The sequence below is a fragment of the Bos indicus x Bos taurus genome, chromosome 9 (assembly GCF_003369695.1).
Source record: "Bos indicus x Bos taurus breed Angus x Brahman F1 hybrid chromosome 9, Bos_hybrid_MaternalHap_v2.0, whole genome shotgun sequence".
Taxonomy (NCBI): Eukaryota; Metazoa; Chordata; class Mammalia; order Artiodactyla; family Bovidae; genus Bos; species Bos indicus x Bos taurus.
Genome location: NC_040084.1, coordinates 62,844,040 through 62,864,427, shown reverse-complemented (window position 1 = coordinate 62,864,427; position 20,388 = coordinate 62,844,040). Strand labels below are relative to the sequence as shown.

The window sequence follows — 20,388 nt, the reverse complement described above, 5'->3', positions numbered from 1 at the left end:
AACCCGTTAGAAATTGGTTTTTCACTTTGAAATGGAATCTTGACAAACTGGTGATGAATGAAGTTTTTTTAAAGCCTTATCTGTTATCAGTTCTATTTTTTAATGTAGCTGTACTTCTATAAAACTCACCCAAATGGGCATCTAAAGACAATGTGCAAATGAATAGAAATAGAAGTTATATTTTCTTCCTTTACCCCAATGGACTGTCTCATGAGTAGCCCACTGTCTGAGGGGCTCACAGCTTGCTCTGGAAGGCTTGGTTAGAATAAGATTCTCCAGTATTAGGCCATTGACTACATGGGAACCCACCTCACCCACTGGCTCACTCCCTTCCGTTAATCCTATCAAAAGTAACTGGCTTGAAACTTTTCAGAAAAAATTAGAATTCAGTGATAGAGTGATGATTTAAAAGACTTTATTTCCAGTGGAATCAGCTTTTTATGGTCATGCTAAATGCCATATTTCATTCCAAATGAAAAGATCAAGACTACTGATTATATTGTAGGATAAGGAGAAAAGCAATAAAGCTGCAGTATATTCTCGAAGCAGGTTAAAAATGGTATGGCAAGGAAAAGGAGGGTTTTATCTCACAAAGCCATAGACACTGGACAAATTAATTTTCCTTTTGAGCAAGTCAGCCATCATCAGCAAGGCCCACTGCAAACTATTAGGATTTGTGATAATAACAAGTGCTGCAGTGGCACTCGGTGTGGTTCTCCACTCTGACATTTCCCATCACTGTGGCCTAAACGGAAGGGAAGAAAGATAGATGATAGACAGAGGCAGATGGATAGATAGGCAGGCTAGCAAAATTGAAAACTGTTCAGTAAAATAGTCTGTAGCCAGCTGAACTGAATAAATGCTTGCTATATGGGACTTCTGTGCTGGTCCAGTGGCTAGGTCTCTAGCTCTCAGTGCAGGGGACCCAGGTTCCATCCCTGGTCAGAGAACTAGATCCCGCCTGCCACAACTAAAGATCCCACATACTGAGTGCTACAACTAAGACCCTGTGCAGCCAAACAAATACATAAGTACTTTAAAAAACAGATGCTGGTTGTATTCACATAGTCTCCTTTTCAGCTGATATTTTCATTCCTAAAGCTTAGATTTGCACTGTATAAGTATTCTATGTTTTCTCCCAACCTGCCCCTTATCACCTCTGTCCACTGTCTTCATTCTGGATAGATCCAGCCTCTGCCCACAAGGTTGCTGACTGTCTTGGTTAAAGCAGACAAGCTCAGCCCTTTGCTCTACAAATGCCCATTGAAAGACTGGTCATTAGCTACCTCTGGCGTGAAGCCCATGGATGTGCTGTGAGGACATTTCTCTGGTTGAACTGTTAGAAAGTTTCTGGGGCCCTTTAGGTCCTCACCTTGGTAAATGCTTTGGCCACACAGCATGTAGCTTCCGAGGTGATGTTCTTGGGGACCAACATTGTCTTCTTAGACCTCGCTGGAGTGGGGTATGCCCTGGAGAAGCAGCACCCCATGCACTGATAGATTGGAGCATCTGGCTTGGAGAAGTATTTGTTTTCTTTTAGCTTGCATTCAGGACAGCCTATCACCAAAAAAAAAAAACAAATTTAAAAAAGAGAGAGAAAGAAAAAGAAAGAAAGAAAAAGGCAAAGAGTAAAATAATCCAAAAAGAATTTTTAAAAAAAAAACTGTGAATGATTCCTTATTATTGGACAACAAATATTCTTTTTTTCTATTGGCAGTTAAAATAAATAAATACTTTTTGGTTGTATGTTCATCTTCACACACAATATCTGTTTGTCCTGACTACAGTTATTTTCATTGGAAAATAATTTTTGCAGCTAGGAAGCATGGGACAGCTCAGTAGTATAAGATTCTTTAAGAATGACTTCTCACTTTCAGTGCTGATAGTATGTCTGTAGGTAGTACAAGACTTGACAGATGAAAACACCATGCTCATCCAAAAGAAGAATTTTGCCCAGAGGCAAAATATTTTGCACTTTAGAATCTACTATTTCTTTCCCCCATAGACACTCCAAATACTGACAGAGGAAAACTTGTCAGAATTAAGAAAGCTTGGTGAGTGGGACAGCCTGCTACTAGATCTGGCATCTGCACTTGGGAACAGAGGTTAAAATATTACCACTTGTCTAGAGAAAAACCATCACCAATAGTAGCTCACAGTTTCATAGCAGATGGGGTGGTATCAGCTACTATATGAGATTTTTCAGAAAATAGAGCAAAAAAATTGACTGCATAAAGCGGTTTTGTTTTCTAACTTGTTAACTGATATGAAAATTCATCTACAAAGGCAATGTTAAAATAATCCCAAATCTTCTGGGAGAAATGTAAAAAAAAAAAAAAAAAAAAAAACCACAAGCTAAACTGAATAAGGAGCATTTTTTGCTTGTAAAACTCAGATAAAGAGTAATCAGGAATCTATTTCAGATGGAAATGTACAAGCTGCTATTTAAATGGACATGTAAGATATCATTTTCACTGTACATTTTTTGGAACCTAATTTAATTTTACGTTCACAATCTAAAAGTGCCTTGATATATACCCAATGGCAAAGATTTGTCACATTTGAAAAGGAGGTAGAAATGTAATTAATGGAGTTATTGATGTACATTTAGAAATGTGTGCTTTCTTGTTACTGCAGACCCAAGTTGGGTCACATACCCTGCATTGTAAACTCTCCATCAGGAAAGGAATGGAGAATTTGCAGAAACAGAGACAAAATGGCCAGAATGACAGCTGCATATTTTCTGTAGTAATCCATGGCTCTTCTGCAAAACAGACATAGGGAAAAAAAGTTACTATAAAATTGGCTTAACAGGCATAACAACAACCAGTAGTTTTAACATTGCTGCAACTAAGTCACCAATGTCTTGACCCCTTGGCCTACAGCTCCCAATACACTTTAAAGCCATGTATAAAAAAGCAATTTCTCTTTAGGAAAGAGGTAGAGAATTGACTCTTCTCATTTCTTATATCAACCAGTATAACCAGGCCTATTGATAACAATAAGAAATTCTGTTTCCAAAATCTTAACATCCTGTTAAGAATCTTTAATTACCTTATTTATAAAATATGAAACTTCAATAGATAATATCTAAGGATATCTATATGATGGATGGATGGATAAATAGACAAGCTTAAATATGATTTATAAAATAAACAGTATTTGAGCCCATCCTTCCCAGTTCCATGTGGGAAAACAGAAGGAAATGACAATGCCTCTCTTGTTTTTTATTCACTGGGGGTAGCTGAGTTGTAAGGCTAGTTATGAATTGCAAAGTAAATGCTAATCTAACAATGTGGCAAGAATAGACAGCAGGTAGTATTAATCAAAGTTTTCCTAAATGCACTTCCTGACTTATTTATACCTGTAGTACAGCTTTACCTAAGCATTCTGAATGCATGAGATCATGTTAAGTAAGGTCAGCTGAATGATTGATCATATCCAGATATTGACTGCATTTAAAAATTGGATTTTATCTCTACATGTTTCAGAAAAATCTCATGTAAGATAAAAGGGGCAGATGTTTATCCCTGTTTATTTAAAGAGCTTATGTTCAAACCATGAAAGATAAGAGACAGAGAATCAATTACCTATGAAAAGACAATTCAGAACACTTAAAGAATTAACACCAATTTAACAGAATCATTTTTATAAAATACAAGAGGGAACAGTTCCCAACTCAATTTATGAGTCCAGGATTACCCTGACACAAAAGCCAGAAATATACAGAGCAAAGAAAGAAAACAAGAGATTGGTACATCTCATGAAATTTATTTTTTTATCTCATGATATTTAGATGGGAAAATCCTAAACAAAATAATAGCAAATTGAATACAGTAATGTATAAGAAAAATTATTCAACACAACCAACTGGAAATAATTTGCAATAGTCAAGACTAGTTCAATATTTGAAAATCACTTAATTGTAATCCACCATATCAAAAGAATAAAGAAAAGAACCATATGATTATACCAATTGACACAGGAAAGCATTTGACAAAATCCAATACTCTTTCACAACAAACACTCTCAGAAAACAAGAACCAAAACAGATTTCTCAACTTGATAAAGACTTGATAAAGAGCATTTATAAAAACCTACAGGTAACCTACAGATAATATCATACTTAATGTGAAAAACCTAATGCTTTCCTCTTAAGCTCAGAAGCATGATGAGGATGTCCATTCTCATTACTCTTATTCAATATAGTACTAGACATTCTAGCCAGCGCATAAACACAAATTTAAAAGGAAGAAGTAAAACTGTGCCTATTTATAGATGATATGATCATCTACATTTAAAAAAACAAAACAAGGAGCCTACAAAAAAGGTCCTGTAATTAATTAGTGAGTTCAGCAACAAGATTGAATGACAAGAACAACATACAAAAATCAACTACATGTCTATATACTAAAAAAAATAATGCAGAAACAAATTAAAACACAATACTATTTATACTCACTCCAAAGAAAATAAAATAGTTAAGTATAAATCTAATGAAATATGAACAAGACTTGTACACTGAAAATTACTAAGTATCGATGAAGTAAATCAAAGAAGACCTAAATAAATGGAAAGACAAATCATGTTCATGGATTGGAAGACTCGACATAGTAAAGATGTCAGTTCTCTTCAAACTGATCTCTATGTTTAATGAAATGTCTATCAAAGTCCTAGCACAGCTTTTGTAGACACAGAGAAGTTTATGATTACTGAATGGCGAAGGATCTAGAATAGCTAAAACAATTTTAGAAACAAAGTGGGAGAAACCAGACTTCCTGGTTAAGTGTTAAGTCTTACTATAGTAATCAAAATAGCATGATATTAGGAGAAGGATAGATACCTAGACCAATGGAACAGAATAGAGAACCAAAATATAGACTCTACAACAAATATGTCCAGTTGGCTTTTGACAAAGATGTCAGAGCAATTTAACAGAGGAGTTCAACTTTTCCAATAATGGCTGCTATAACAATTGGACATCCATAGGCAAAACAAACACAAAAACAGAACATATAAACATATAAAACAAACACCTCAATGTAAATCTCACATCTTATATGAAAATTAATTCCCTGGGGTAGGGGGAGGAAGGCTCAAGAGGGAAGGAATATATGTATACTTGTAGCTGATTCATGTTCTTGGACAGCAGAAACAAACACAACATTGTAAAGCAATTATCCTCCAATTAAAAATAATTTTTTTCAAAAAGTTAAAAAAGGAAAGAGAAAACTAATTCAAAATGAGCCATCCATTTAACTGTAAAATGTGATATCATAAAATTATTAGGAAAAAAATTGATGGGGGCAGGGTCTAGATGAAGAGTTTTTAGAGTAGTCAAAAAAAATTAATAAAAAAAATTTGATATATTGGACCTCATCTAAATTATGAGTTAATTCTCAAAGAGGACGAAACTACAAGATACAGACTTGGAGAAAACGTTTGCAAGCTGCATATCTCACAAAGGACTAGCATTTGGAATATATAAAGAACTCTCAAAAGTCAGTAGAAAAAAAAATCCAATTGGAAAATGGGCATTGCCCTGGAAAAGATATATAGAACCCAGGGATCAAACCCAGGTCTCCCACATTGCTGGCAGATTCTTTACCAGCTGAGCCACCAGGGAAGCCCAAGAATACTAGAGTGGGTAGCCTATCCCTTCTCCAATGGATCTTCCCAACTCAGGAATTGAACCAGAGTCTCCTGCATTGCAGGTGGATTCTTTACCAGCTGAGCTACTAGAGAAGCCCATATAGAAGGCAAATAAACACATTTAAAATATTCTACATCAACCACTAGGGACATGTGAATTAAAACCACAATGAGATATTACATACCTAACAGATAAAATTAAAATAACACCAAATGGATGCAGAGAAACAGGATACTTCAAACTTTGCTGGTGGAAATATAAAATGGTACAACCTCTGAGGAAAATAGTTTGGAAGTTTCTTATAAAACCGAACATGTACTTACCATACCATGTAGCCCAACAGTTACACTTGGGCATTTGTCTCAGAGAAACGAAAACTATGTTCAAGTAAAATTTGTACACAGAAGTTCAGAGCAGCTTTACTTATAAAAGCCCCAAACTGGAAATGATCCAGATGCCCTCCGGTGGACGGAGATGAATAGTTGGTTGTGCAAACAATGGTACCTCCATACCAGAGAACGTGGTGTAGCAGCAAAAAGGAACACATTATTGATAGACATGCAACTTGGATGGATCTCAAGGGTATCATGCTGAGTGAAGGCTGCATACTGTATGATTCCATTTATATAGCACTTATGAAATAATAAAATTATAGAGATGGAGAATAGATTAGCAGTTTTGAGAAGTTAGTATTGGAGAGGGAGTTGATGGGAGTAAATAAGTGTGGCAATCCACTCCAGTACTATTGCCTGGAAAATCCCATGGACAGAGGAGCCTGGTAGGCTACAGTCCATGGGGTCGTAAAGAGTCGGACACGACTGAGCAACTTCACTTTCACTTTCATACAAAGATAGCATCAGGGAGCCTGTGGTGATGGAAGAGTTCTTTATCTTGATTATGATACGGATACACTAAAATATATTCAGGGTGAAACTGCAGAGAAATACACACAATCCTAATGAAATCCAGATAACCTCTGTGTGTTGTACCAATGTCAATTTCCTGGTTTTCCCTTTGTACTATAGTTATGAAAGGTATTATCATCGGGTTTGTTGTGTGTGTGCTCAGTGCTCAACTGTGTCCGACGCTTTGAGACCCCATGGACCTGCCAGGCTCCTCTGTCCGTGGGATTTGTCAGGCAAGTATACTGGAGTGGGTTGCCATTTCCTCCTCCAGGAGATCTCCCCAACCCAGGGATAAAACCTTCTCTCCTGTGTCTCCTGCATTGAAAGGCAGATTCTTTACCCACTGAGCCACCTGGGAAGTGCTCCTGGGGGAATTAGCTAAAGAGTTCTCAAGACTTCCCCATGTATTTTTTTGCAACTTCCTCTAAATCTATAATTTATCAAAACCAAAAGTTTCTTTAAAAAAAAAAAAAAAAAGACTTTTCAGAATGAGTCTTAAAATTTCATGTGATTCAAAACTTGTGGTTATTTTTCATGTGGACTGCCATAATAAGACCATGTTTTTGCCAAATGTTTATATAAACCCATACCTTTTATAAGAATAATTTCTCAGACAGCAGAACTAACAGTTTATAAAACAGAAAGCAGACTATGTACATATTGGTAAGGCTAAAATATATGTAATGTCATTATTTCTACCTGATCTATATACTTACGCCTAGTATTTAGGGGTTTTATTTATCTTCATCCGTGATTAACACTGAATAAATATTGTCCTAAGTCAGTGGCTCTCAACAAGTGATCTGAGGATCCTAAAGAGTTTTAGTGGGTCTGGGAGGTCAAAATTATTTTCACAATACCAAGATGTTGTTTGGGTTTTTCACCCTTACCCCCTCATGAGTGTTCAGTGAAATATTCTAGAGGCAATATAATATACGATATTGTAACAGACTGAATAAAGAAGCACGTAAGAATGTAACTGTATTCTATTAGCCCAGTGCTGTTTAAATTTTTGCTTAAAGGTAAAACAATTCCATTCTTACCACTGACTTTTTTGTTTGGAAACTGTCATTTTTTAATAAATATATTTTATCTATGTTGACATGTTTTATAAGTTGTTTTAAAATGAATAAATATTTTAAAACTCATAACATAATTTCTAAATCAAAGACTATTAATAAATATAATTTCATTAAAAAATTATTTGAGCTCTTCAATAATTTTTAAGATCATAAACTGTTTCTAAGATTCAAAAGTTTGAGAACAACTTCTTAAGTGATACACAAAGTCACAGGGAAAATATCAGAATTGCAATGGGTTTCCTTTTTAAACTAGTATCATTTTCATGCTTTGATATTGCAGCTCATATATTATGAAAATTCAGCATTATGCAGTGAACAATTATATCAGAATTAATTCAGAGAGAAGCATTTATAACAAGATGGCAGAAAGTGAGAGCACAAAGCTGGTGCACATTTTAGGATTTGCTTTATGCTGAGGGGAAGATTTAAAAAGCAGAACCAAGTCACCATCGCTTTAGCTTTTAATAACAGAAATGGCTTTGTCTTTATTTTTAAAAGAGATGAGATTAACCAAGCGAAAAGGGATTAACTCTCAAATTCTAGGTGTTTCTGAAAACATTTTAACAAGCATTTTCATCAGTCTAATCACCCTTAGGTCTTTCTGTTTGGGAAGAAAAATATTGAGATCCAGAGCAGGAACAATAATTATGTTCAGCTGGGATTTATGCGATTTTGCAAAAAATGCTTGATCTAAATCAGATATACTAATCTCAGCCTCTCCGTATTCTGAGTGAGGACACTGCAGGCATCACAGACTCTAGACATCCAACGCCACAGTCCATCTCAACATCCACTCAACATGCCCTCCCCTCCTGCCACCTGCCCTCACCTCCTGCCACCTGCCCTCCCCTCCTGCCACCTGCCCCATCAAAGTAACATGAGGCCAAGGAAATGTGTGTTCAACTTGACCTGTAAGGCCTTTCTCCCATTTCTCAGACCACCCACCTCAGACTTAGTTTAAGGAGCTGCCAGCCACCAGCTTCATGGTGAAGGTTTCATCCTACCTCAAAGGCAGAATAAATAACTCTCCACTGCGTTTACCTATAACTTTGCTTATAATTTTTAGCTAAAGTTCCACAATCTGTCCTGAATACTAGCCAGTTATGTACGTTTGTCTTTCCATCCATGTAAAGCTTCTTAAGGGTAAAACCGGTGACCCCTAACCAACCCCCTTCCTAGCACAAGGCCTAGAGTATATGCAGTTTGTGTGCATGCATGCTAAGTCACTTCAGTCCTGTTCAATTTTTTTGTGAACCCATGGACTGTAGCCTGCCAGGCTCCTCTGTCCATGGGATTCTCCAGGCAAGAATACTGGAGTGGGTTGCCATGCCTTCCTCCAGAGGATCTTCCCAACCCAGGGATCAAACTCGCGTCCCTTATGTCTCCTACACTGGCAGGCAGGTTCTTTACCACTCACGCCAACTGGGAAGCCCCATTGGGACTTTAGATCGGTAATAATATCAATCAAAACTTGCTTGTGTAGAGCTGTCATTCATACTGAGGAACAAGATAACTCTTGAATGACAACTTAGAATAAATGTTTAATTAAATAAAATATTTTCAGATAATAAATTCATTAGAGACAATGTATTCTCATTTGGCTATAAAATTTGTAGCTGGCTCATATATGAATGTGTAAGTGTTAAATATTCTGCAGGTAGGAGTCACTTTATGCAATGATATATTAAAAAAACATTAAGATCCAGGGCAGGAATAATAATTAGGTTCAGCTGGGATTTATGCAATTTTGATAAACATACTTGATCTAAATTAAATATACTAATCTCTGAAGTGACTTAGCATGCCCTCATGCATTTTGGGGGCCATTTTTGAAAAGTTCACCTGCCATAGCAGTGAAAACTTAGGGACAATGAACAAAAAGGCTTCTCCTTGCAGCTCCTCCACTCTATTTTTATCAGAAAAAAAAAGTGTCTATAAAGTAAGGTGCCAGGATTGAGAAATCTATCATCCTAGTCTATCTATCCTATTATTAAAAGGCTTCAAGGCAAATTAAATGTACATAGATACATACATATTACATATGTATATTTATATATGTATATGCCTATATGTGTATATTTTATATGTATATTTACATATGTAATATGTATGTGGATGTGTGTGGATATGTTTGTACATGCATGTATGTACATGAACACATATATATGTACATTACATATATAAAAGATTGTTTCAAGATGACAAGTCTTTGGTTCAATGTGACATCCTGCCCTTCATTTATCTGCAAAGATGCTGTCATTTCTCCCCCCACAGCCAGAGAGTGAGGTTTTCAATTTTTCTAAAGGTGGTAATAGATGGGGTGACTCATCCATACTCTTCATACCAGGAGGCGCAGCTGATTCATAGCGCACTTTTGAGATGACTGGTTAGGTGTAGAGGCATAATTCTTTGTTAACAAAACAGACTAAATCTAACTGATTTCTAGAGGGTTAACCTAAGGTTTCACCTCATTAGCCCCATCTAGCCCAGCTAACAACCAAGAAGAAGAAAAGTAGGCTGCCTTCAGTGAAGGATCACTAATGAAAGGGACCCTTGAAAGAAAAGCCTTTAATCCCCAGCACACTGCCTGGCATGTGATAGGTATTCAAGACATGTTTGTTAAACTGAAGAGAGGTCTGTAAGTTTCAACATCTTGCCTGGCAAGTGCATGCACGTGTAGTCATTTCAATTGTGTCTGACCCTTTGTGACTCTATAGACTATAGCTCCTCTGTCTATGGGATTCTCCAGGCAAGAATATTGGAGTGGGTTGCCATGCCCTCCTCCAGGGGAACCTTCCTGATGCAAGGATCAAACCTGCTTCTTTTATGTCTCCTGCATTGACAGGTGGGTTCTTTAACACTAGCACCACCTGTGTCTGGAATAGCGAATAACAATAGTTCAGCCTTGATGAAAGATCTGAAGGTGGACAGTCGCAGGGGTAAGTGTTCAGCATCCTTCATCCTTTATCCCACCAACTTCCAGGGAGTGGATCCCTGAACAGGCTCACCTCTACCTCCTATCAACTGACCACCACTGTCTCTTGCTGGATGGCTTGCTCAGTGCTCAGGAAACTCAGCTGGAGTAGCCTTGACTATTCATTTTCTTTCTTCATGCGCTCTAGTTTCAGTAAGTGGTTTTTCACCCTGTTCTTGTAACATATTTTGAATCCCAGGTCCAGCAGTGTGTGTATTCTGCGATCCCACGCTCCAGCCCCAAATCTTCCAAGTAGACATTGAAATTGCTTCTAGGCCCCAAAGTGACCTTGAGACCCAGCAGTGCATTCACTGATGGTCAAACGATGGCTGAGAGGTTGGGGGGATGGAATGAGGAGAAACTGGTTAATTCTCCTAAGATCTGTCTCAAATCCCCTCAACCATTCTTTGATATAGATAATTAATATTTTCTCTAATATATGAAAATCTGAGTTTTGGATGATTTGACAGTTCAACATTGTGAAACACAAGATTTAAGGTCCAAGTTGAACCTTTGAAAGATGAGTAAGTACCTGCTACACACCAGGCACTGGTCCAAGTGTGAGTGACACAAATATAAGTAAGTTTCCTGCTCTCTGACCCAGATACAAAGGTGAATAACTATGAATTAGAGTGGTGAATGCTGCAGTAAAAGTATTTGTAGATGTTGAAACATTTAATAGGCTGGGGGCAGGAAAATGGAGAGGTGAAAAGCTAATGAGAATAAAGAACACATGCTTCATGGGGACAAAAGCCATGAAAGTAGTAAATCAATATTTTACCATTTTGACATTTGTTCTGGAGCTTCATGTATTCAGGAGTCCTCATAATTTCCCGTCTAATCACAGAGGTTGCAAATACCGTGGTCACAAATTGCTCCAGCATCCAGAGGAAAGTCAGTGAAGTCATAGAATTCTGGAACCGTATCTGGGATGGGATTTCTGTTGATCAATTACTTAACAGTGCTTTGTGGCTTTGCAAAATTCTAAAAGGGACTCAACTTATTTTCCACATGAAATGAAGAGAAAGAGTGAAAAAAAAGGGGAGGTCTCAGAGTCAAGAGACATATAAAGTACAACTTGTACAACTATACTTTATAAACAAAATCAAAACAAACAAAAAAAAACCAGGGGTTTCCGTAAAAACAAGGAGAACAAAAGATGACCTTTAATTTTAAAAAAAAATAAAAATAAAAAAAGAGGCAGTATTGAGAAGGGAATTGAAATGCTCATAGAATTATAAAAATTTCAATTCCTTTATGATCATTCTTGTAACAGTCATATTTTGAGAAGCTTTTCTTTATTTTTTGTATTATACTCTCCTTATCTTTTATCCCCTCAGTCCTGAACCCCCCTCCCATCTCCCACCCCATCCCACCCCTCTAGGTTGTCACAGAGCACTGAGTTGAGCTCCCTGTGTCACACAGTAAATTCCCACTTGCCATCTATGCTACATACAGTAATGTGTATACATATGGCCATTCTGACCGGTGTGAGGTGATACTTCATTGTAGATCTGATTTGCATTTCTCTAATAATGAGCAATGTTGAGCATCTTTTCATGTGTTTGTTGGCCATCTGTATGTGAGAAGCTTCTTTTCTTAACTGACTAAATTTAAGGGGCTTAAAATAAGATGTACACATTCTACTTTAATTGTTATATTAAGGCACTTTAGACTGTTGTCATAATTATGTAATTAAAATCAGCTCTACCATTACCCTTCTGGCTTTTCTAGCACAAAAGCATTTTTTAACTTTTCTACAAACTAAATCAGCAAGAAATTTAGATAGGACTAATTCTATGCACCATAATAATACTGTTTTAAATGAGAAATTCAAATATTTGTTGTTTAAAAATACTCATTTTTTAAAAAAATTCAACATTATTGCAGTTATAAATGCTATCAGGAACAAAATATTGAATAGTGTCAACTTATCACACAGAAAAGTAAAACATCCAGAAGCCAGAACAGTTTTACACTGAGCACTATTGTAGCAATATAAGAATCTTCCTTGTAACTTTTAAAATTTGTGAAAACATTTTTAATGTTTATTTGAGCTATCTTCATGCATTTGGCATACCAACTATGATTTCCATTTAAAAGCACTAAGTTATACAAACATTGCCCTAAAGTCTCTCAACTGTGATATGGACCTGAGATTGTAGATTTCTCATTCCCAGCGCCTTATTTTATCAGCATTATTTTTCTATGATAAAAACAGAATGGAACTGCAAAAAGCAGTTCCTTTATCATTTATTGCCCCTAAGTTTCCTCTGCTATGGCAAGTGTACTTCCCAAGATATGGACACAAAAATATCTCTCGGTTTACATTCACTCTGCAGTATGACCTTGCTACTTCCACATCAAAAAGTGGTGTGTCTGTCTTTGTATCCCACTGCTCTAGGTGGGCTCTGTGACTACTGACACCGAGAGAATGAGGCAGCTGTGAGAGTACCCCTTACACCAGTACAACACTGGGCCAGTCCTGGGAGTAGGCCTGCACTGACCTGGCAGTTCCTGCTTCCTGGGTCTTAGAAGCCAGCTGGCATGTAAGAAGTGCTACTGCTCTAAGACCACCACACTGTGAGGAGGCTATGAGCCACATGAACCAGCCCTGGAGAATGAGATGCCACATGGAAAGAAAGAAAGAGGCCAAAAAATGATAAGTAAAGAAGCCCTCTGGATGACCAGCCCAGTCAACCCTTTAGATGACTCCAGCCCCAGTCACTGTCGGATCACAAATGCATGAGAAACGAAAGTTAAGAACTGCCCAAGGACTTCCCTGATGGTCTGGTGGTTAAGACTTCACCTTCCAGTTCAGGGGCTGCAGGGTGGATCCCTGGTCGGGGAGCTAAGATCCTAACTGCCTCGCAGCCAAAAAACCAAAACATAAAACAGAAATGGTATTGTAACAAATTCAACAGACACTTAAATAAAAACTGCCCAACTGAGCCCAATCCTGCGAGCCCAATCCTGCAGAACCCTGAGAGATAATAATAACTTTCTGTTTTACCCACTAAGTTTTTAAGTACTGTGAGGCACAGTAATACATAACCAGAACAACTGCTGTCTCTTACAACAAAAACCTCTCCTCCAAGGTCTGAGATGTGGGACCCCAGTCTTGACTCTCCTTTTTCTTCTGGTACTTTTCCTCTGTGAGGTGTAATTTATATAACACACATTCAGTTAATCTATTAGGGAGAAAAGTGTGAACAACTTGGATTTAGAATTGTACACAGTATCTGTCATACTGAATTCAGTAATAACTTCCACTTTACAAAGAAAGCCTACTATTAATTGAGTACTTGTGTGTGCTAGGTATTCTTTTGAGCACCTTGAACATACAAATATATTTAATACTCATGGTGACACTGTGAGGTATTCCTCTCATTTTGGCAGATAAAGAAATTCCGTAAGTGAAGTAACCCAGGTAAGTTTATAAAAATCATCACTCCCAGAGCTAAGATTTTAGAAGGTCTCTTTACAACTCTTTACAAGCTCTGAATCCCATATTCCTAAACTGTTTCAAATCTTTATATTTCACAATGAACTTCTTAAATGGTTTTCTCAGGTGATATGCTACAATTGCTAAGTTGCTTCGTTCGTGTCCGACTTTCGGCAACCCTACAGACTGTAGCCCGCCAGGCCCATCTATCCATGGGGATTCTCCAGGCAACAATACTGGAGTGGGTTGCCATTTCCTCCTCCAGGGGATCTTCCCTATCCAGGGATGGAACCCGTGTCTCTTATGTCTCCTGCATAGGCAGGCGGATTATTTACCACTACCACAACCATACACATAAATAAAATACTGACGTCTTTTCATTGAGAGCAACATTATGTTGTGCCAGCTTAAAGATCATTGCTTGTGTAGTTTTTTATTTTGCATATGTTTCTGACTTCACCTTCTTCAGAACAACCTTAAGAAAGGGATTTCATTCAGATAAAGAGATAATTTATATCTGATCAAGTTATGAGGACTAGTGTCTGATTAATGAGAGTGGGAAAAGTAGACAATCATTAGCTTTAAAAAAAATTTTTTTTTTGATGTAGATCATTTTTAAAATCTTTGTTGAACTTGTTACAATAGTGCTTCTGTTTTACATTTTTTGGTTTTTTGGCCTCGAGGCATGTGGGATCTTAGCTTCCCGACCAGGGACTGAACTCACCCCCTGCATCGGAAGGTCAAGTCTTAATCACTGGATCACCAGGGAAGTCCCAAGCACGAGGTTTTATATCCATTCTCTCTACAGTTCTATAAGGAAAGCATTATGGCACCTATTTCAGAAAAGTAAAAGGATTTGCCAAAATCATCTGGAAAGTGAACTGATCCTAAGATAGTGCCCTTCATCTGCCTAGAAGCACACAGTTAATCCAAACTTTTTAGAGCATTGATTTGAGCATGGATCATGCTGTTGTCTTTTCAAATTCAATTCATAACACTGCCCTTGATTCAGCTCCCACTCTAGCCTCAGTGCACTCTCAATCGCTCTCCCTCTCTCTTTCTCAGACCCCAGTGAACAAAGAATGCTAGAGCATTTCTATATGGTTATCTCTGAGTCTGATGAATCAAGAAATTACTGGATTCTTTTCTACAATATTACAATGAGTATAGTCAACGCTATGGTCTTTCTGGTAGTCACATACAGATGAGAGAGCTGGACCATATAGAATGTAAATGCCAAAGAATTGATGCTTTCAAACTGCAGTGCTGGAGAAGACAGCAAGGAGAACAAACCAGTCAGTCCTAAAGGAAATCAACCCTGAATATTCATTGGACAGACTGATGCTGAAGCTGAAGTTCCAATACTTTGGCCACCTGATGCAAAGAGCTGACTCATCGGAAAAGGATCCTGATGCTAAGAAAGACTGAGGGCAAGAGGAGAATGGGGCAACAGAGAATGAGATGGTTTGATGGTACCACTGCCTCAGTGAACATGAGTTTGAGCCTACTTCAGGAGATCGTGAAGGATAGGGAAGCCTGTTGTGCTGCAGTCCATGAGGTTGCAAAGAGTCAGACACAATTTATCAACTGAGCAACAACAACAATGGGTAATGCTAAAATGTTACACACCAAAACCAGAATTTGCAAGGATCCTAAGTTGATAGTAAACTACTCTGGGATTCACAGTCTATAAAAATGGAAGTTTGGTGCTATAGGTCATGCTGTTCTCAATGGAAATATGAATTGATTCCTGTACATTTTCTCTTTGTAAAAGCAGAATATCTTGCTCTATTTTTGAACAAAATGCACATCACCTTCTAATTTTACTATTTTGTCTCCTGGCCCTTACTTTGAGTTTTAATGTAAATTTGAGAAATATACAATAAAACTGAGAATTTGTTCTGGAACATAATAAATTGCTTTTCTAACACTGTTCACATGCTACTATTTTCAGCAAGAAATGGTGAGAAATATGACTCAAAATTTCAACAACTCTATTACTGCAAAAAAAGAAAGAAAAGGGGAAAAAGAAACTTAAACCAAAGTCAAAGTTAAAATGAAGACACATAAACTTTTCATAAATGGTGATTGTTCTTATCACTTAAAAATAACTCAAGACTATAGCTAAGTATTAGAATCAAAATATTGGGTGACCAAAATTTTGAGTAATTGAATTGGTGTTAAGTCAAGTAATTATTTAAAAGACATTTTCAGAAACTTAAAAATATTCCTCCATTCTAATATAAAATATCTTCTTTTTGGATGGAGAGAGGGTAGTAGAACTTAGGAAAAGAAAGTTCCCATAAAAGTGACACGGAGCTTCTGTATTCCCGAGAGACCCATGTAGTGTCAGCTCATAATTCTTCCATTTGCCCAAATCCTGTTTCTCAAAAAAATTAAGTGTGGGGGGGGAGCACTTTTATTTTCTAGTCTTAATTTCCTAGCCAGCTGCCATTCTAAGTAGCACTGATGCAAATATAACTTTTAGCAAACATTTCTGGAAACTCTCAGCAGAACAAACAAATTCGAATTAGCCAAGTGATGTTGAATTGCAAGGTCCATCAGTAACAGTGGGAAATACTACTGACACTTATTTTCGTGGCATTCTATGAAAGAAGAAAAAGGAAACAATGCTGTTCAAGAGATTTCAGTGTTACAATTCAAGTCTACCCAAGAACATCTATTTGAAAAGAGACGCAAAGCCATGGTCATTCAGCTGAACAGGTGAGCTGCTTTACCACTGACCAGCTTGAATATAATTATGCGTCATTTAAAAACTGATGACGAAACAGTATCAGCAACTTACATAAGGTCTACTCTCCCTCTACCTGACCCCTGGAAGCCACTGAAACGGATGCCTTTCAAATGACATCCAATATCTCTTGAGAAAAATTTTTAGTTACTGACAGGCACTCAGACATCACAGCAGGAGACAGTTGGTTTCTGGCTTCAGTTAGATAACATCTTAGCCTGTGATCACAGACCACAGTTTTGCAGACTTCCTCCCAATTCAATCATGAGTGCTGAAAGGAGAATGCATAAATGCCTGTCTCTCTTCTTACTAGGGTTTATGCACAACCAGCTCCCTTGTATCCTCAAATATTTTACCCCTCAATTAAAATCCCCCAAATTATTTCATTCATTTTACCGTCCTCTGGATTTTTGCAGAATGTAGTCAGGGCAGTTGACTGTGGATCTGAAGAAGAATTTTAGTTTTGTCTTGTGATTTCTCAGCAACTGCTTTTAATAAAGTCCTCACCTGTCTTATATACCAGCAGAGTCATAAAAGCTGCATGTTCCCACCTACATCTAAGTCCAGGGATCAACAGTAAATTCCACCCAATGATTGAATGGTACTTCACATAATTACCATGACATCAATTTTATCTTATCTTGTTTCAGCCCTTAGATTATTTTTTGTTTTGAGCCATTTTCAGATGGTGTTGACTGCAAGGTCAGCCTATGAAACAAGAGAACTCTGTTATTTTCTACATAATTTTTTCAAGATTTATACACAACATCCTGAAAGTTGACACTTTCCTATAAACAAGATCTTTACAAGTATTACATTTAATTAGCTAAGTACCTGATGTTTACTTAAAAAAGCAGAGCTGTAAAATTCAGATTCTAGATACAGAGCATTTCTAGCCTTACAACATTATCCCAGTAGAAAACAGAAAAAGAAAACATACACATATTTAGACTCTTCTAAAATTAAATGTGCATCAGGTTTTAATAAGGATGCATGGAGAAGGTATAAGGTGATGCTGAGAAGGACTGATTGGTTCTCAATATTTGTGCCTTTACCCCATTACTTTACTTTTGAAAAGCTCAGTTTCTTCCAAACAGAAAAATACTTAAATTTCACAGCTTGCCAACTGTGGAACATTTTGCTCCAAGATTCCCTGTACATTGTATTACCAAAATTTACCAAGAGCCTCAGGCTCCTATTAGGGCTGCTTCTATCCTGCCTTTAGGGTTGTGATCCTAAAAAACCTTCCTGCCTCCGTCTACTCTGCTTAGTGCCATTTCTGTAAGAACTTAGACACAAACTACCAAATACTTTCCCAGGGGGAAGATCCCTGTAAACACAAAAAGCAATTCTCATTTAACATGAAGAAATGGACCAAAGAAAAGAAAGTTGTTCTGTGGCTTATTATCTCCAATAAGTTGATTTGTTTGTTGTAGCCATGCATTCCGGGAAACAAACTCACTCAGAAGGACAATGCAGATAGTGGAGTGAAGTTTATTACACCTGTGGGCCCAAGGCAGAGTCTCCTCTAAACCAAGGACCCTGACCAGTTTCTGTGAAAACCTTATATACCCTAAATGTACGTGCTCAAACCCACCTCCCCAAATTCCCTGAAACTAATCTGAACAACGGAAAAGAAAGATACAATCAAAGTTAACCCGTGATTCATATGCCTTAAGCCTAGGTAGTTAACAGTGGACAATTATCAGTAGGCCTGTCGTCATACCCCAATAAGCATAATAGAATTTATGATTCTATTCAGTTACACAGATAATTAGGGTATTCTTTTAGGTGATGGAGAGTCTAGGTACAAGCCTGGGGCTCTTCCATCCAGGGGGTCTGGTTTTCCAGTTGGTTTGTCTTTTCCATAGATACTGGGCATATAGCTCAAAGTTCACAGTCCGGCCCAAGATGGAGTCCTGCTTTCAAGATGGAGCCTGTTCTGCCTGTTTCCTCCTTCACTTTCAGTTCTTCCACCTTTTTCAGATTTCCATATTCTCCTTCCATAGTTTCTTCCAGTATCTACTCTATCCATTCACCTTTAAAAGATATATATTTTTTGGCTGGGCTGGGTCACAGCTGTGGGATGTGCAGGACCTTAGCAGAACAAGGGATCTAGCGCCCTGACCAGGGATTAGACCTGGTCTCCTGCACTGGAAGTGCAGAGTCTTAGCCACTGGATCACCAGGTAAATCCCCTGTTCTCCTTTTCCTGTTGATGACTGGTATCACCATTCTTCATGAATTTCTGCCATTTAAACCCCAAAGGGTTGGCAGTGTATTTTCAAAGTAGAAGGCTTATTTTGGAAATCTAGAACCTTTATAGCTTTAGGAGAAGAAAGCCTTTCATGTCTTATGGGAAACTTCCTTTTCCCTCCCTCCCTTACAGTCATTCAGTCATTTCACTCTCCATTAGCTTAGTCTCTCCCCTCCATTTGCACCTTCTTTCAAAACTTCTTTCTTTTGTATCTGGAAAATTAAGTAGAATTTATGTTTCTTGTGTGATCTTATTAAAGTATTTTCATTTGGTTTATGATTGGTTATGGATTCCATTTTTATTTCACATGTTTATATGTAAGAATTAAGAATATTAGGGGATTCATATGAACATTTTATAGTGTTTTTAGAGTTTACAGTTTTTTAACATGATGTGGCAAAATAAACTATACAAAAGAGTTGTCAAAAATAATCCCTTCTGGGAGGTGGGTTGTAGGTACAAGTGGGAAAGGACATATATATACCTATGGCTGATTCATGTTGATTTATGGCAGAAGCCAACTCAATATTTTAAAGTAATTATCCTCCAGTTAAAAATAAATAAGTTTTAAAAAAAATAAAACAATTCCTTCTACATGTGACCACTCCCTGACCCCAGATCCCAGTTTCTCTACTCTGTAGTAATGTTTCCAATTCCTTATATATGTTTCTACACATAGCCTATGTATACATGAGTAAATACATTAACTTCCCATCCCCGTCCAAATTCTCCTTAAAACAATGAACAGAATATAAAATTGAAGGAAACTCTGCCTTTGTCCTCAGAGTTTAGAGAAACATCTTTCTGTTAATACAGTATAAATTATACTTTTCTATACTTCTTAAAGTATAGAACACATATTACTTTTAATTATAATTGGGGAAATTAAATTTTAATTAACTGGGAAAAAACAATTTTTATTTATAATTGGGTGAAGTACTATTAACAAAAACATTTTAAAGTCAAACAATTTTATGTAGCTGCTTCCACATATTATTAACAGGACTATCCCATACTTGGCAGCTTTATTTCCCCCCTTCTTTGGATAACTTGTTGGAGAAGGCAATGGCAACCCACTCCAGTACTCTTGCCTGGAAAATCCCATGGACAGAGGGGCCTGGTAGGCTGCAGTCCATGGGGTCACTAGGAGTCAGACACGACTGAGCAACTTCACTTTCACTTGGATAACTTGTAGGGCTGGTGGGTGAGATGTCCAGACCTCTCATTCATCTACTGTTGTCTCTCAGTTGCTAAGGGACTTCTCTGGTGGCTCAGGCAGTAAAAAATCCACCTGCAATGCAGGAGACCTGGGTTCGATGCC

At 37.4% G+C, this 20,388-nt stretch overlaps 1 protein-coding gene across 1 annotated transcript; it reads right to left on the bottom strand.

Moving 5' to 3' along the window:
* Positions 1-393: 393 nt before the first annotated feature.
* CGA (glycoprotein hormones, alpha polypeptide) lies at positions 394-17,317 on the bottom strand. The gene is made up of 4 exons (XM_027551448.1): positions 17,208-17,317; positions 2,658-2,764; positions 1,373-1,557; positions 394-745 (listed from the first exon to the last, which is right to left on the bottom strand). The coding sequence occupies exons 2-4, from the start codon at positions 2,755-2,757 to the stop codon at positions 668-670; spliced, it is 363 nt and encodes a 120-aa protein (XP_027407249.1). The 5' UTR covers positions 2,758-2,764; positions 17,208-17,317; the 3' UTR covers positions 394-667.
* Positions 17,318-20,388: the final 3,071 nt, after the last annotated feature.

What these genes read in the sequence shown, in the direction of transcription:
- CGA (XM_027551448.1), bottom strand. Translation starts at nt 2,757, where the DNA reads ATGGATTACTACAGAAAATATGCAGCTGTCATTCTGGCCATTTTGTCT. An exon ending in TGGAGAGTTTACAATGCAGG is followed by an intron (nt 1,558 to 2,657) that starts GTATGTGACCCA and finishes TTTTGGTGATAG; the next exon opens with GCTGTCCTGAATGCAAGCTA. An exon ending in TGGCCAAAGCATTTACCAAG is followed by an intron (nt 746 to 1,372) that starts GTGAGGACCTAA and finishes CCTTCCGTTTAG; the next exon opens with GCCACAGTGATGGGAAATGT.